This window comes from Dermacentor andersoni, chromosome 6 (genome assembly GCF_023375885.2).
Source record: "Dermacentor andersoni chromosome 6, qqDerAnde1_hic_scaffold, whole genome shotgun sequence".
NCBI classification, from domain to species: Eukaryota; Metazoa; Arthropoda; class Arachnida; order Ixodida; family Ixodidae; genus Dermacentor; species Dermacentor andersoni.
In genome coordinates this window covers 86,158,755-86,176,411 of record NC_092819.1, presented here as the reverse complement: position 1 = coordinate 86,176,411, position 17,657 = coordinate 86,158,755, and the positions used below count along the sequence as shown (strand labels likewise).

The window sequence follows — 17,657 nt, the reverse complement described above, 5'->3', positions numbered from 1 at the left end:
AGCTCACTTCCTCGCACGCAGAAAGGCGAGCGGCAGATGTTACATGACGAAAGAAACGCGCAACCTCAAAAAACGTCGATACGAAAACACCGTTTTTTTTTTTTTTTACTCTTCACCCTTCCTGAAATTGTCGGGAGAGTAGAAGGACGGAGGAGAGTGTAAACAAACAACAATGCCACTGTCGGTTTTCCTGTGTGTCTCCTTGGCGCTCTGCGAGAACCTCATCCGTCCTTCTTGCGAGGAGAGCGCGCGATGAGAGAGAGAGAGAGAGAAAGGTGACGTGGAGGAGGACAGATTTTTCTTCTCTTTTTACTCTCGCGCTCGGTTGCCTGTTCCCGCTTTCTCTTTTCTAGCAACGGACGGCGTGCACTCGCGACCGAGAGAAGGAGAAGACGAAAGAGAGAGAGCAAGAGAGAGAGAGAAAGAGAGGGGCAGCTCTGCTTTCTTTTTTCTTATCTCTGGCCGCGCCGCATGCCGTGCGCGCGCGCGCCGCGGCGTGCCGGGAAGCGGGAGAGATCCGGAGCTGCGTGGAGGCGCCAGTCAGTAGGAGCGAGCCGGCCGACGCATGAAGACGGACAAGAAGTTTCTCGAGGCCCTGGTGGGTTCGCCGTTCGGCGGTGGCGGTGGGGACTACGAAGTGGCCCCGACGACCGACAAAGAGGCGTTGGGGCCCCGCGCCGGCGCTGTCGTGGTTGTGGACGACGAGGTGTTGCTTGATGTGGACGCGCTGCCCGCCAAGCCCGAGTCCAGCAATACCGACGACCTGGGCTCGAGCGAAGAGGACCTGCCGCTGCGCGGCAACTGGGGCGGCAAGCTGGACTTCATCTTCGGCTGCGTCAGCTATGCCGTCGGACTGGGCAACGTGTGGCGGTTTCCTTACCTGGCCTACGAGAACGGAGGAGGTCAGTACGCTGTGTCTTCTGCTCTGTTGATGTTGCTTCTTTTGCGGGCTGTGGGCAGCGTGTGCTTGACCGATGGTGCCGGCAGCGTTTTGCCTTGTAGTGGTGATGGGTGGTGAATGTGTTCTTGTGCGCGCCGATGAGGGCCCTATTCTCGGTGAAAATCGTACTCAGTTGGTCGCCTGTGCAAAAAAGAAATGAAATACGCTACTTGTGCCAAACTGCTAATATCGAAGTCACGTGCAGCTGAGTTTTTCTCTTTCTTCTTTTCTTGCGCGGAGAGGTCATTTAGGGAACCACGTTATCCCGACGTTCCGGTTTGAGTGAGGCCGAGCTGCACGGACAGGCTAACGATGGACGATGATCGTTTTTGTCTATTGGCTTTTATTTAACTTTCTTCAGGACCCAAAAGATTTCAGTAATGAAGTTGCTATCCTCTAGTACTAGCAGTTTGTGGGGAGGAGTTTAGGGGAAAGCTCCTCCACACCGGTGCGAAAACCGTTAGTGATGGGCCTATTATTTCTGTTGAACCAGTGGGCTTGATGAAAGGGTAGTAATGGGGAATGAAGGACGGAAAAGTACCATCTGTACAGTCAGGAGACACCAGAGTGACTTCTAGCAGTTGCGTTGTGATGCTTTGTGCCGTTGGCAGTGTGCCCGGGCTTGTTGTGTCTGCTATTTGTTACGTGCTGTGCAATCGAATGCGTTTGCCGCCGACGAGCGTACCATGCTTCGCGGCGGGTGGTTCTACGCGCCGCCCCTCCCCCTGGCGGCTGCTGGCTCCGCAGCGCCCTCTATCTCTTAGCTAAATAAAGGGAAAAGGCAGTCGAAGAACGGGAGAATTGTGGAGGGCTGCTTCTGTACGGGAGGCTTAGAGATGTTAGCGCAGCATTGAGCAATCGAGCGGCACAGTGTAAACACACGAAGGCTCGGGAGGGGACGACATAAGAGGCGAGAAAGGAAGGACCGGCACGGCTCCCAAAAATGCGGTTCGCGACCTTAGCTGTGCGCCGACGGCGGCGACTGTGGGGATCGATACGGGAGTGCTCTGCCACTGTGTCTCCGCTCACCAGCGTTCTGTCTGTGGCGAGGAGGAACTCGCGTTACGCGATGCTTTTCCTCTATGAATGGAGCTCACGTCACGACGCGATAATACAGCACATGCGCCACCTGGCATTTACTTTTTTTTTTTTTTTCTCTAGCAAGGCCACAACGAACCGTTCAAGTGGTTTCGCGGCCGAATTCCAAGCAAAACAGTCGTTCCCTTCCTCTCCGTCTTATAACCTCGCATAGCCTCAGCCACGGTCTTGAAACTTTCAGCAGATAGGAGAAGATGGCGAAGAAAGACGCTTTCTCTCCCCCGGTTGGGACGCTCGCGAGAATCGGTGGGCTGTCCCGGCGAAAAACCGAGCTGGGTGGGAAAGCCGTTCGTCGGGGAGAAGGGAAGAGCGTTCGCGCGGCGCGCGCTCTCGGGGCGCATCTACGTGCCATGCGGAACGGCCCCCTTCCCAGGGTTGCCTGAAGGTCGAACGCGCGGCGTCGCGCTCCTGCACCGGGGGCTCGGCGCGGCGCTGGGCCTCTCGCGCGTTTCTTCGACCGCTCGCAAGTTCGCTCGCTCGGCTTCTACTACTTCGTCTTGCACGTCGCGAACAAGAGCAAAAATCGTGCTGCCGCTGCCTTTTCTGTCTGCGGCGCGCATCCGTCGCTGCTCCGTTTTTGCGCGTCTCCGTCGTCCCAAGGTTGTTCGTATTCTATTCCCGTGCGAGTCTCTCCCCGCACCCTTTCTTTCTGTCTGTCTTTTTTTTTTCCCCTATTCTTTTTCCCACTGGCATGCGAGAGTCACGGCTCCGCCGGCTGTCTGGCAGCGAAAAGGATAAATGGCCGGTGTAATCCTTTCTCCGGTTATCTGCCGCCGCCGCCACCTCCTCTGCGGTGGCCGCGTCCCAACCCTTTTTTATACTGGGAGAAGGAATGCGCTCGCCATATAAATGTGCTTCCGTGGTCGCGCGGCGACCTTTTTGTCGAGGTCGTCGCTACCTTGGGACGGTGCCGCCTCCGTATATCTTCGGAGCGGCGTGCGTCCACCGTGGCGTTAATCCCTCCATTTTTCGATGCTATCGCTGAACCCCCCCGCCACCACCTTCCGCGCGCAAGCACGCCAGAGCAGCGTTCCACATTTTCTATCCTCTGCTTCTTCTTTTTGCTCTCGAAGTCAGACGTCGGCGTTAGTTTCGTAAGGGCGGCGATGGAGGTATCAGATCGCGCCTGCGACATTCCAGGGCCGGTCGAACGCCTTTCGCACGTGTGAGTGTGTGCGAGTGTGAGTGTGTGAGAGTGGCCACGTGTGTGCGTGCTGTATACGTTTCGGGACGGTGCAGTAGCGGTCGCGTTTGTTTCCGGAAGCCCGACCGCGCGGTCGCTGCTGGTTATCGCTGGTGTCCACTCGAGAGCGCATAAACATAAATCAGGCGCCACGCCCAACGTTTGCTGAATGATAGTTGCCGCTTATGCCTATCGAGCACGAAAAAAAATGCTTTTTTTTATTGCGTTTCTTTCTATTTCATAATGAACTACAAAGGCGGGATTTCTTGACTTTCCTCTTAGGGAAAAAAAAAAACGACGAATAAATTTTTATAATAAGTAAGCACTGAGAGAAAAAGAAGAACAAAAGAAGTTCAAGAATGCAACAAATAAGCTCCCTTGGTGTGAATCACTATACGTTTAAAACAATGAGTGCCTTTCATCAGTTAGCCTTTCCGAATGCTTTAAAGAAAGAAAGAAAGAAAGAAATGTAACAGTACATTGATTGCCACACCTACACGATCGACTTATTTTGTCAGAATACCTCTACAGCTGAATGAACATCGACATGTGGACTGAGCGACAGGCTTCAGCAGAAGGCGAAGGGAACGTCCGTAATATTAGCAGCGCGCGCTGCTACACGTGCGAATGCTCTCAATGAAATGAAAGCGTCAAAAGTAGGCAGCGAGTATCACTTATTAATAAATACGTTGTATAAGTTTCTGCTATAACCCTCTCGGCACAGATCAATCCATTTGTCCATTTGGAACGTCAAACTCTGTTCACCGCGATCCAGAAAAGAAAAAAAGCGAACATGCAGCGCAGCTCCGTCGCGCTCGTTTCTAGGAGGCCTATACAGTTTGGGTGGGTTCGGTGCCATTGCATTTGGCGCCTTTGTAGAGTTCACTAGCTGCCGTATTTGCATCCAATTTGCAGTACGCGCCAAGCATGGAAATCATTTAAGCGCTCCACCAGTGGTTTCTGGGCCTTTGGGTGGTCCCTGTCTGTTCGGCGTTACGTGCGTATATATATAATGTTACCGCATAATTATCTGCCATAGACGTCGTCATGCCAGTCAATTGTATTGCGCTGTAAATAATTTGAGTGAAAGTTCCTCATTGAAAGGCAAAGTGTTTAGGCCGGCGCGCCTACAAACAGAGGATAGTACGAAGGGAAACAAAGGCCTTATACAAAGGCCGTAGAAAGACCCCTGTAAAAAAGGTCTTACCCATAGAGCTAGGAGTGAATGACTTAACACTGCCGAAAATTTCATCATCTTGGGGCATCTTATTTCTCCTTTTGAAACCAAGCCAACCGCGGCGTGCTCCGTGAAGTTTCAGTCATTGTCGCGCACGCAAAGTTCGGGCAGTGCAGGTGTTTTCTTTAGAAGCAAACATTTACATTTGTGCGTCCAGTGTGTCTCTGCGCCTTTTTTTTTTCTTCGCGCTATTTGTAAACATCGAGTCCGGTTCGTCGTTTGTCATGGCGGGCATGCGACAACAGCCGCGGTTTGCGACCTTTCTTGCCGTAGGTACTCGTGAGTGAGCTTGGTTTTGTCGCCAGAGCATTTTCTGCAGCCAGCAATAAGAACCTTTAAGCCATACGTCTTTATCCACGCCAGTCAAAAGAGAAGCTCAGCGTGATCCCCACACCCGAGAACGTACTTTCAATCTGTTTCTTTCATTCCTTCTTTTTTCTGTTTTGTTCCAATGTCTGCAATGTGTTGTTGTTGTTGTTGTTGTTTATTGAACGGCGTGCACTGGACAGTTAATGCGCGTCTTCACAGCGTCGCGTTCCCGTCCCTAGGAAGCGGCCACGTGACGCACAATCCCAATCAAACGTATGTAGTCTCAGAACGGTGCAATCACACGTTCTCTGCAGACATCAAATCGTTGCAATTAAAACATGCTTAACGATAGTAAAGTTGCACGTGAACTTAAATAGTACGCGCTGGAGTGTAGTGAAATATGCCACCGCATCATTTGAAAATAAAATTCAATGACCATCATCACCACCATTACCACAGTTGCGGCGTTATTTCAATGAGGGACATTCACATTTTATTGGCCTTCGCGCCTCGGTGACAATAGCCTTCATGAAATTACGCCGTTACCGCGGCGCAAGCAGAATGAAGGCGCCATGCTTGAAGTCAAGATTCGCTGCATGACTTTTAAGGAGATCGCTGCTCGTCACCAGACAGAATGTCGACGATAGCCAAAGCTGTCGCTGATGGTCTATCTTTGGCTGCCCGCCGACTCAACCCTGTCGGTTACGTCGACAAAAGCTCAAAGCTGCTCTGTGGCTTGCCCGGTGTCCTGAGGCTCCGAGCACCAGATCCAGCCGTTGCTTCCGCTGAAACAGCGTTCAAACAAGAAAAGAAAAAAAAAAAAAAGAAAAGCAACAACAGAAAAGCAGTTTGCTGTTCCTTGCGGTAATTGCTACGATCGAATGACGAAAAAAAAAAAAGAAAACCTACCGTTGGTCAGGATCTGGCGACACTGTGGCTTCGATGGCGCGACGTTCCACGAGCATCTAGGAACGCGAATTCGCTAATAAGAAACCGCACAGCCTATCGGGCAATGATACACGCGAACATGAGCTGTTTGAAAAAAACGCGCCGATTCCGCATATGCTAAGTATACTGTAAAACGCTACGCATCGGCTCGACTTGCGTTTTGCGCTCGCTTCTCGTGTTCGCATTCCATAGTCATTCGGTGTCTCGTTGTTTCTTCTTGCATTTCCGTAATTATCATCATAACAGCATGGGCTTACACAGGATGACTATAGGGCGGCCTAGTAGAGGAGTTTTTGACTTCACGTTACTTCGAGAAGACCCTTAGCGCTAAAACAAGTACCATTACCTTCTTAACGCCAATAAAAAGAAAAAAAAATTAACCATAGGTAACTCAAAACTACGAAACAGCGCTCACATTCTTTTTTTGTTATCCACGCTTTTACAAAATAGTCTTAGCTCTCTTATAAAAACACAAAAAAGGAATGTTGAAAAGTGGAGCGTGGCTTAGTGTTGCGTGCGCCACCTGAGCTGACTTGGGGACCGTGGATCGCCAGGCTTGCGATGGGCGAGCATGGTTCGTAGACCCGGACATATTTCCGGCGTTCGGCCAGAGCTGTCGCCGACGAACCGAGGGGTCCTGAGAGAATGCTAATTGTGGATCACTGACACACGCATATTCCACGATCTGTGCTTGCGTCAATTGCAGCCAAAATGAAAACAACAAGACAGCCATCGCAAACTGAGACGCGTGCCAAAATCATGTTCCCTCCATTGATTGACATCTTGGAATCCCGCACGTCAAGGTGTCACCTCTTCCCCAACTATTTAGTTTTACCATATCTTCGTATATATATATATATATATATATATATATATATATATATATATATATATATATATATATATATATATACCTCTGGGACGGTAGTTTCTCATGCTGTTTGCTGGGCGCCTGCGTCGCAGTAGGCTTGCCCGCTTTTTTGCTGACAGGGCTGGTTTGCGTTAGTCTTGCATGCGATTTTTTTTCTGCTGCCTTCCTGCCTGCATGCGTAGATACCGTCGCTTCTCGTTTTACAGTCGACCTTACCCTTCAGTGTAAACTCTGGCTTTGACAGCCATGGCGCTGGCACTATAACTGACGTCAGTCGTTTTGAGCTTTTTTTACCTTTCTTGATTCCGCAGCTGCATCTCATGAATCCTGATTTCATACGCTCGGAGCTCCGATGGGCCTATTTGATTGCTCGCTACACTAACTCGCTCGTTGTACTAACCTATCACACGCTTCCTTTTTCGGCTTCGCTGGTGTTGTCGTGTATCGAATAACTCTTACAGTTCATTCTCCTGCTTGTTCATTCTTGGCGACTTGCATTTTTTGTTTTTGTTTTCTTCGTATGTAGCCATTTACGCACTTGTAGTTTTGTGCGAGCTTCCTGTGTGTTAGCAGGGTTCACTTTCACTTCGACATATTGTCAGCAGATAACTTTGGATGGGTCGTCATCGAGTTTTTCATGATTTCATACTCATTTTCTGTGCACTGGTCTTGAGTTTTGCTCGATTCCTATGGAGTACGTCTAAACTATGGTCATGACTATAACTTTCGTTCTGATTTCGGTTCCTGCTACTAAACGTACTGCAGAACAGCGGGCTATTGAATCAGACTAGCTTGGTGCGCAATCAGATTCATGATAATGCAAGTAACCTTTTCTGAACATTAACGCAGACTTTATATGAAGCAATATAAAAACAAAATACGGATATCGGCTCCATCTACAGAAATCCGTATAAGTTTTCAGCCTCGTCCTCCCAGACTAGCTAATTCATTGTTTAATAGTACAGTGCACTTGAAAACACGTTGAAGCTTCAAGCTGCCATATTTCGCGCACTTTGTCCTGCACAAAAAAAAAAAAAAAAAACAGTCTGCTCCGGATCCTCATGAAAAAAAAAAATAAAGAAACGATGGCGTTACCACTGCGTCATCGCAGCCGCTGTTTGAGTGCGAAGTTCGAAGGAAGCGATCGGGCTGTTTTTGGGAGACATCTTCCAGCGAAAGATTGCAAGATGGGTGATCTGCGACTTTATAGATTTAGCGCTTTGTGACCTTTCACGACCTGCTGTTATATGCGATGTCCAGGTACGCTTTACCTAAAAATTAAATTAAATTATGGGGTTTTACGTGCCAAAACCACTTTCTGATTATGAGGCACGCCGTAGTGGAGGACTCCGGAAATTTCGAGCACCTGGGGTTCCTTAATGTGCACCTAAATCTAAGTACACGGGTGTTTTCGCATTTCGCCCCCATCGAAATGCGGCCGCCGTGGCCGGGATTCGATCCCGCGACCTCGTGCTCAGCAGCCCGACACCATAGCCCCTGAGCAACCACGGCGGGTGCGCTTTACCTAGTACGCAGTCGTGAAAGGAGCGTCCCATAATTCAGTTCTTGTTTTGCTCGTAACGCAATGAATTCGTTTCTGACGGACAGCCGTCGCGCTCGTCTGCCAAGCTGCACGCTGAACGACGTATGATGGCGAGTGGACCAAAACTGGGAAGAAAAAAAAACAAGAAAACTAAACAAAAAAACTTTAGAAGCACGCTCCGTCTGTTGAGCCGGCTTGATCCATTGACCGCCTGCAGCTTTAAATCTAACGAACCGAGCAACAGCTGGCGGCGCAGTTAATGTAATGTCAGCGAAAAATATAATGTAATCAGAGCAGCGTGTCGCGTTTGCTATTGTAAACCGTGCTTCTTGTCCTGTCCTTGATTTCTTTTTCTTCGTTACTTGGTATCTAGATTGTCCAATATGAACTAGAACAAAAAACCGACTAGACGTGAGGTATAAACAAAACGTGCACCTCAAATCTGCGCACAAGCTTATAGTCTCCAGTGAGTATACATTAAGGTTAGTCGAGTGACGATGAGCGACGCGGTAGAAAAACGACAGATGTCGCTCCGCTGACAACCTGTAAGTTGCAGAGACATTGCGAGTTAGTGCGATCACTTTTTATTGTGCCCCATTTTTGGCCTGATCGCACCTCATTCTACTTCATTGAACCGTTTGTCGCCGCAGGTTGATGTTTACGTTTTACGAAAAATGGACTAGAGTTACGTAATTAACCTAACCCTCACCACAGGTGTTTTGCTAGTATCCTCTTATACTTGTGGTACTTTGGGGTACAAAACATTTTCCAAAGTTTCTAGGTTGAAGCGTTTAATTACATTAAAGTACAATGGTCTGAGCCTTCCTTAGACGCGAGCAGGTGATACGAAACATCCACGATTGCACGGCAAGCTAGTGTGAGTACTTTACAGCCGCGTTGCTCCCGGTATATTTTGTGTTTTTTTTTACAGCGAAGCTGTATATGGTTAGCCGATTCGTCCGTCCGTCTGTCGCCTGTACGCCGAAAACTTCTCCGGTGCAACCCCATGCGCATGCGCGAAAAAAAAAAGAGAAAGAGAGGCGCGCGATTGGCTGCGCCAGTAGTGACGTCGTTGCTCTCCGTCGCAAACGAGCGCCCGCGCGCAGCAGCAGTTTCTATCCGGCTCCGAAATGGGTAGGCCACGCGTCATACGTACTCCTGAGGAGCAGGCAGCTTTCGATCAGCAACGCTACCAACATAACCGGGAACGAGCCGCTGCTGCAGCCCGTGCACAAGAACAGGCTCGTGCAGCTGAGCGCAAGCAGCAACTGCGTACCGTTGCCGAGAGTCCGGCGGCCTAACAAGCCGTCGTTTGATGAACCGTCGGGGTTAACCTAGTGGTAAACAACCGGGGCCGCGCGTTTCAGCTTCGCTGCTTAATTATCGGTACGGAGTGCTTGGGTGGTGATTTTTTCTTCTCCCCCTCCCCCCAATACGTGTTTTCAGGCTTACCCACCCTTACAAGTTACAGCTGTAATTGAAATTCCGTTGCGTTTTTGCTGACTTTCGGTTAAGATCTTATTGAGATGCATGCATGATTTCTGCATGGCATGCCTCCTCACAATATAAGTGGCCGCTTGCTGCTTTGCAGAAGCTTAATTTATACTAACACAGCTTAATTTAATGTTCCCCTTGAGGACATTGCTGTAGCCAGCTCCAGATTCGCCTTAACTCTCGGGACGAGCCGCCTTCGACTCCTTCGCCTGAAATTCTGGACTGCGCCTGTATTCGGGGATTGCAATCCAAGTCCTGCACCCTTAGTCCCGGTGCCTGTAATTTGTGATCCACACTCTTCCGACTAGCTCCGTGCAACGGTAGTTCCCTCCGTATTTCTGTTCGTCGTTAGAGGGGAACGAAACGCCATGCACAATGTTAACCAAAACTCGTATGGCGAGTGAGTTTCTGGTCCAAGTTTTTCTTTTTTTTTCGTCTGGAAGCTTGCAGACCTTATCTCGTCTATAGCGGTCATGCCGTGCAGCGGCGCACCATGCGCGCACTAGGCGGCGCTCGCTTTCTATCCACTCGCACGCTGTACATTTCTGGAAGCGCCATACAAAAAAGCAGCAAGAGAGAAAGAGAGAGAGAGAGCGCCCGTCTGGACCGCGAACACCTGGACAGGTTAGTGCACGCCAGGCGCGCTGAAGCGAACTCGACGGCGGAACTGGCGGCAACGAGGCAACCGCCGCAACCGATTGCTTTGCGGCACGACTTCGCGGTCTCGTTTTATCATGACTTCCTTTTGTCCGCAGCGCGCGCTTTGTTCGTAGCATCTGGTCGATGCAGTGTCTCGACACGACAGAGTGAGAGAGAAGGAGCAAGACTTCGAACAGGCCGCGCACGTTTCCGCCACGTCGTCGCAATAGTTGCGTGCAGCATAGCGTCCCGCGTTTAAAAAGAAAGAAAATAGAGAAAGGAAAACGTCTGCGTAGGAAAACACGATCTTACAGCGTTTGCGCAACCCACCACTATATCTATTCGCCTCACGTGCAAATTGTAAGCAGTACCAGATCCGATGACGGAATTCATTTGAAGAGTTCTTGAGCCTACCTTTGTTAACCTTCTTGAAACTGATTTATTACTCTACTTCTTTTTTTTTTATGACAATAACCTATTTAACTGCTGATTGCTAGTATTTGTCCATCTTCATAGGTTTAGAGAAAAAAAAAGAAAGCGATACAGAAAGGACGCCTGATTGTAAGTGATGATGTGAATACATTCTCCGCAATTAGCTGCGCTAAATAATACAAATATGCTGTAATAAATCATCGTCATTTATATATATTGCACTCAACGGGGTGATGAATTGAACAGCCTTTCAAGGTTGAGCTTTTTTTGCTGTCGCGTTTCAACTCGGGTCGAACTAGAACACGCGGACTTCAAGAAAGAACAGTCAAGCAGTCATCTCGGTCGAGCCTGTCTGACGTAAAAGCGACAATGATTGCCTAGCGCGGAATGCCTCACGTGGAGGTTCCCGGCGCGAGTGCATCATAGCTCCTAGCCTCGACTGCACTGCGGCATTGTGGTTCGGCGCTGCTCCGTTCGTTGATCGATGTCGACATCGGGCCTCGTACGGATTCTATAGATGGCGCGCAACTAGCGAGTCGTCGCATATGGCCAATGACATCTGCGACTCCAGCGCAAACACGCCAAGGCCACCGCCAAAGCAATATATAGTCTCTCTGCATCACGCTATACCTAAAGCATACATACCGGTGCATTCGATAGGGATCTGCGGCATGCGAGGTCTATACAAAGGTCTAACCGCCAGCGAGGTCTTACGAAGGAGGTGACTCTGTGCCTTTTGTCTTCTGCCTTCGAGCAGTCTGCCTGTGGTATTTCGCCGTTACATCAAGAAAGGCTTGCTTTCTTCCACAACCTGCGCTGCTGCCGCTTCTTTCTTTTCTTTTCTTTTTATGTTATTGCATGCTATTTAGGGGTTATCGCCTTTATTGACGTCAGCTACTCATTTTCACACAGAACGCATTCTACAAGGTATACACGCGTACACGCTTCAATGTTTCAGCGCTGTAGCGTTCTGCCGTGCAGCACGAGGTCGCAGGGTTCGACTCGCGGCTGCTGCGGTTGCATTTTTTTACTCTGACTAGAATGCGAAAGAACGCTCGCGGGCCTTTGGCACTGTGTGGACAGGCGGAGCCACGGCGCTCGTCGCACCTGTCGGCACGTCGTTATCGCGTCTCGCGCTTCGTAGTCACGTATGGTTCAACTGGCGCGCTTGTGTCTCGACGAGCTGGGAAAGCACCGAGTGGGCAGTACGCCTGTATCGCATGGCTGCACACGGCGGCACGTATAAAAGCGCGCGTTGAATGCGTCGTGCCGTACACGTCGCGGCTACGACGCGGCAGCCATGTGGAACTTATTTGGGTCGTTCTCGGCGCGGTGACAGCGCGCTTGTGTCACCGAGCGCGATGTCCGTATAAGCTGCGCGTGCACGTAAGCTACACGTGCAGTGCATTTGTGTACCGTTAACGAGGTATAGCTTAAACCTGCCATACCTTGGTGGTGCGGGTTTCCCTCATTTTTATTTAGGTTATTTTTGCAATACGAGGGGCTCAAAAATACACCGTTAACGAGGGAGAGGGGCAGAGAGTTTCACGGAAGCTGGAGATGTGAGCCCTGCTTCGTACGAGGGCTTGCTATATATGCTTCAGGCGGACTGATTGAAACGATGCGAAATGGACGGGGGAAAAAAATGAGAAAGAATTGCGATGAGCAACAAACAAATCAAACCCGTTTACTCAGTGTCTAGAAGCCGTGACTGGCGTACGCAAAGTAATTACCGCGGCCTTCGCATGGTTCGGATTGCGCCGCAATTTTTGTCGCAAGGTCCTAGAAAATCAGCTGCATGTATCTGCCCACTCGTGTCGCGTAATGTCCTTGCTGCTAATCGCCTTGGAATATAAATAACGCCTGCGACGACTCGGAATGTGTTTCTCCACATTGCAATTTGCTGTTGTGGAAAGGCCAGGAGCAGAAGTCGGCGAATGAGATAGAAAGAAAAAAAAAATAGTTATGAGCGTTTTACGCATGCAAACGATGATGCAATTATGAGGCACGCCGTATAGTATGGAACTCCGGATTAATCTTGACCACCTCAGGTTCTTTAACATGCGGCTAAATCTAAGTACGCGAACCTTCTTGCATTTCGCCCCCACCGAGATGCGACCGCCGCAGCTATAGAATCGAACCAGTGACCTCTAGCTCGCCAGCGCAAAGCCGTAGCCACGTATATGCTACCGGGGCGGATGAGATATAAGAAAGAAAGGAAATGCGGGGAGGTTAAACCAGGTGCGCGGTTTGCTACCCTGCGCTGGAGGAAAGTGATAGAGGGACGAAGAGAGAGAGAGAGACAAAGCGTGGCGAGAGAAAGAGCAGTTGAGCGCGCGCGTGAGGACGCACACCGAGTCGACATCCACGGTCACAGAGACGCGTCGACTTCAGCACCTGCAGTAATGTTCTCATTGCTCCCTGCAGCAACGACGCTCACGTCACGGTCTCGGAATCTCTGCTTCTGAATACTGTCTTAAATCCAGCCGGCTTGATACCGGTCGGAGCTAGAGCGGCGCTTCGCGTCGTAAGTTGAACAATGGCGCTGAGGCACTGAAACAGCTCGACAGCCTCTTCGGCTTCGCAAGAGGAGTCGAACGTATAAGCGCGTCACCCACTGGGATGAGGAAAGAGAGCCCTCGTCAATGCCACCCCGAGCTAAAGGCGGCGCGACAATTAGGGCGGCAATTTCGTGATGTCGGTTCGAACATCTCTCTACGTACTGTCACGCGTCGAACGACCAATCGTTCAAGCTAAGCACGCAGAGATGGCGGGCCAGGGCGACAGCCCTGCTTATCGCCGGCTGACTTTCGCTTCTCGTTTTCGTCAGCAGTTGTTCTCAGTGTTCTGCGCGGTACATTTTAATTTGCCGCCGCATGAGAAAGTAAATATTGACGCTACGCAGCTGCGGCTGCCGCTTTTAGTACCCACGTGCGTTTACCCGACTCGCGACAACGCCCGCTAGCCGCTTTCACGCGGTTCACAGTAAGTTTATGCATGCACCGTGTAGGGGTATACGGCGCACGCACAGCCGGATGCACTGAAGACGCGGAATGCATTATAAACGCAATGCATAAATTCCTGCTTGGAGCCAATGCTCTACGAGCTTCGAGAAGGTCTAAAACCGACAGTGCGTTTATAGACTGTGATGACGTTGATCGAAAGTACAATATCTGGAATGGGCGAGAGAGTTCATTCGAAGAAAGACGGGGTTGTCTGCCTGAGCCTGCTTTGTTCTCACTCTCCTGCTACTTTGCACTAGCGGAAAAAAAGATGATCAGTTTGGAATCGGGTTCGGCTATAGGGGTATTTTCATAAACACGTTTTGTAACCTTCTTACATGTCGCCTACGTAAAAAGAAAGAAAAATAGAGAGAGCGAAAACCAAGCGGGCTTTATTGCCGAATCGTTTTTTTTTTACGTTTTTTTTTATTTCATGCACCTCGTGTTATCATCCTTTGGTTATTTGACAATCTATTGTTTGCGGATGAGCTAGCGACACAACAGTTGGCAACATTTCCAATGTCGTCAGAAGAAATCACTCAGTGACGATAGGAAACGCAGTGAGGTTAACTAGGCTGCACCTAGTTTGCTACCCCCACTTTCTGTCTGCCTTTTATCATATGCCTCCTCCTATGAATTTGTTTTATATTATATTTGATTTGTGGCTTTCTAAATATTTCATGTGGTTCAGAATAATAGTGCTAACGCAACTGTGGCGTCACCAGACAGAAAGCAAAGCTCGAACGCCACGTACTAAATACGCGCGCTGAGTCCCATGGTTGGTGAAGGTTAGAGCGATCGGGAGGCTACGGAATACCCGACCCTTCGCTCATATTAGTGAACGTCAGTTAATTTTGGTTCCCTCTCCTTCGGAATGGACGCTACTTCCATTCCGGGGCACGATTGATTGATTGATTGATTGATTGATTGATTGATTGATTGATTGATTGATTGATTGATTGATTGATTGATTGATTGATTGATTGATTGATTGATTGATTGATTGATTGGACGACACTGGAAAAGCTTACAACTTTCGTTGCCGGCTATTCCCGACATTTCATTGTATACGTAAATTATTTGAATAAATTAGCAATTAAGGACGCACGCACGCAAATAAACAAAATAACGAGCGCTTAGTGTCAGCGCGCTTGGACCGATATGAGCAACGTAGCGTTCACGACAATGCCCTAGGTGCAATGTGCACGTAAGTGTATAGGCAAAGGAAAGAAGCGATCGATGAAAACTACGGAATACGTACAAGTACACACTTGCACAACGAATAAAGAAGTGTTGAGCAAATACATTTTTTTTTGCTGAATGAAGAATACTTACAAGTTAACAAGCACATGGCAGCGATAGCTTCCGTATACTCTTTTATTCCTGCACAATAATTGCTGCTTCACAAAGGTGGCGACAATCTACTTGCTTTTCGTGCACTATGTGCTTGCAAAAACTTCGGACATTAAAATGAACGAACGGACAAGCAAACAAGTGTATTATGTATCTCTTCATGGACTTGTAGACAGAGATCGATGTGTAGACAGTTGGTTTATGTTCATCTCTATCTCTCTCTCTGTGTCTCTCTCTCTCTCTGTCTCTCTCTCTCTCTTCACCCTTTCTCTTTTTTCATGATGATCGTTCTGCTTTGTCCTCCGTGTTCGGCGACGCTCAGACGCCTGTATTCGAATTGAGGACACGTGTATTTCCACAAGTGTTCCCGTTACGACAGCGCAGGTGTTCGAAACGCCGCAACAAACATTGATTTAAAAAGAAGCAATAAAAATAAAGAAACGGCAAGAAATAGAAACACAGCATCGAGGCACGCTGTGCGTTCGCCCTTGGGACTCCGTGAGGCAGCTGGCGCCTGGCGAGCTGATCGAAAGTCGTTCGAAGTCGCATTCCCGATCAGCCCTCTGCAAAGCACTGGCGCGGCACCCTACGTGAAAGTAACGAGGCGAGAAAGGCTGATTCCAGAATAGAAACAACGGGGTTCAGTGTTCAACAATGTCCAAGGTGAAACTTAATTTTCGGAACGTTATGGCGGCTCTCACGCCCTTGGCCTCCTTAAGCTTCGGGCCTTGAATTAGTCGACAATAAATACATTTATGTAAAACAGGAAAATCACTCCTGGCTCTATTCCGCATTAAAAATACGACATGAGTCATCACAAATGCCGTTATTGGGGCGCTACATTTGAAGTCGTGGCTATAGGATGACTGCTTGATTTCAGGAACACCCGCCGCAATAGCCGAGTGGATCATCAAAACTGAGAGCTGGGCGAGTCGGTGTGGTCCCATCTGAACGAAGAAAGCGCGCGAAATGGATGTAGACGCCCGTGTTTGTCGTTTCTCTCTTTCTCGTCTACGTCTTTTTCGCGCACTTTTCTTTCCCGTTAAGACCGAAACTGAGTGGATAAGGGCGCTGCGCTGCCCAACGCAAGGTACCGGGTTCGATCGGGGCCACGGTGACCGCATTTGGTGACTGCGCGGGAATGCCACTGTCACCGTGTGTACTTTCTCGTACTTTGCGTGCAAACTGCACAGCTTTCAGGAAAACAGTGCCGTCTATAGTTCAAATTCGAGAAGCTGCAGAGCACGGGAACCGGTGAGGGACGAACACGAGGGAAAAGGCATACACAAGCGCCGCTTGTTTTGCTTGGATATGGATTAGCATAGAATATAGCGAGCCCGTTCGTATACCCAGCTGCATAGATCGTTTGCGTACGCGCAAAGGGGGCCGGTTGTTCGTCACAAAACCTGCGGATGTCGACCTTTGTTCGCTTACGCGCGAACTCCGGCAGATGAGCCGAGCGCACTGCTATGAGGGACAGCTGCTCTTCGGTGTGAGTGCAGCGGTGCGTCTGCGAGTCGACATCTCTAAATAGCTTTCGTGCTCACAGGGTCCCAAGGTCCCTGCCGGCTGCGAGACGAAAAGCGGGCAACTCGCTCAAAACTCTCGTCACGGCGCATTCCGGGGCACGACCGTTGGCTTTTAGAGAGAGAGAGAGAGAGAGAGAGAGAGAGAGAGAGAAAACGCTGTGTCAGACTCGCTCGCAGATTCACTAAGCATCGCCGAAATCGGAGACGCGTGTCTTGTAAGCTTACCGGCGGAAGTTGCTTGGCGGTGGTTTGTCGGAGCTCCGTTTCAGTAAAAATCGCCGTCTCCTGCGAATGGTAGAGGGAGAGACAGATATGCAAAAAAAAAAATTTGAGAACCCGGTTTTCTAGGCTACACTGGGGACGGCCAGTAGCAAATAACCGATGGTCTGAGTCACAGACCGGGTGCCAAGGCAAGAGAAGCGGCTGTTGAGGACGGCAGAGAATTGGGTGGTGGGGTGAAATGAGGAAACTTGCAGGCATGAGATGGTGTCCGCTGGAGCAAGTCAGGTGTAATTAAAGATCGATCAGACAGGTCTTTGTTCCTTCAGTGTACATAAATAGGATGATGATGATGACTGGGGACGGGGAAGCAAGTGACATGAATGAGACAGAGACACGCCACACACGCGCTCAGTGGAGTGATGCGATTCTTGATGGAAAATGTTTTGAACTCCCATGATAGCTGTGCCCTCCGACTTTTTCTGGAACAATATTGAAAATCTTATAAACAAGTGCATTGCCGTGAAACAAAGCTATAGAAAAGGAGCGTGCTGCCCTTTAAAATTATAGGGACCTGTTATGGCACTACTACTACTGCATTACCGGGCATAGAGTTGTCACGTCGATGTGACAGCCCCTTGCGCGCCATGGAGCGCTTTAACGTTTAAAACCTGTAATTTTTCTTGTTCCTGCACTGAAATGATAAATGTTCAGGCGTGGAATTGTTGAATACGAGAGCTGAGGTATAGAAAACAGCAGTGATTGAGCTTCTGACTTGCACGTTTGCAAGAATCGTTGATCGAACAGGAACTGAGCGCTTAGAATTTTGTTTATTTAATTTATTTCACGCATACTACCAA

General features: G+C 49.3%; 1 protein-coding gene across 1 annotated transcript in view; it reads left to right on the top strand.

Annotated features, from left to right (window-relative positions):
• The first annotated feature begins 483 nt into the window (after positions 1–483).
• LOC126522497 (sodium- and chloride-dependent GABA transporter 1-like) overlaps positions 484–17,657 on the top strand; it is a 65,713-nt gene continuing 48,539 nt past the window's right edge. Inside the window, exon 1 of the mRNA XM_050171249.3 lies at positions 484–902. Within this exon, the coding sequence (XP_050027206.2) occupies positions 566–902 (337 nt within the window). The 5' untranslated portion in view covers positions 484–565. The remainder of the gene's footprint in view (positions 903–17,657) is intronic.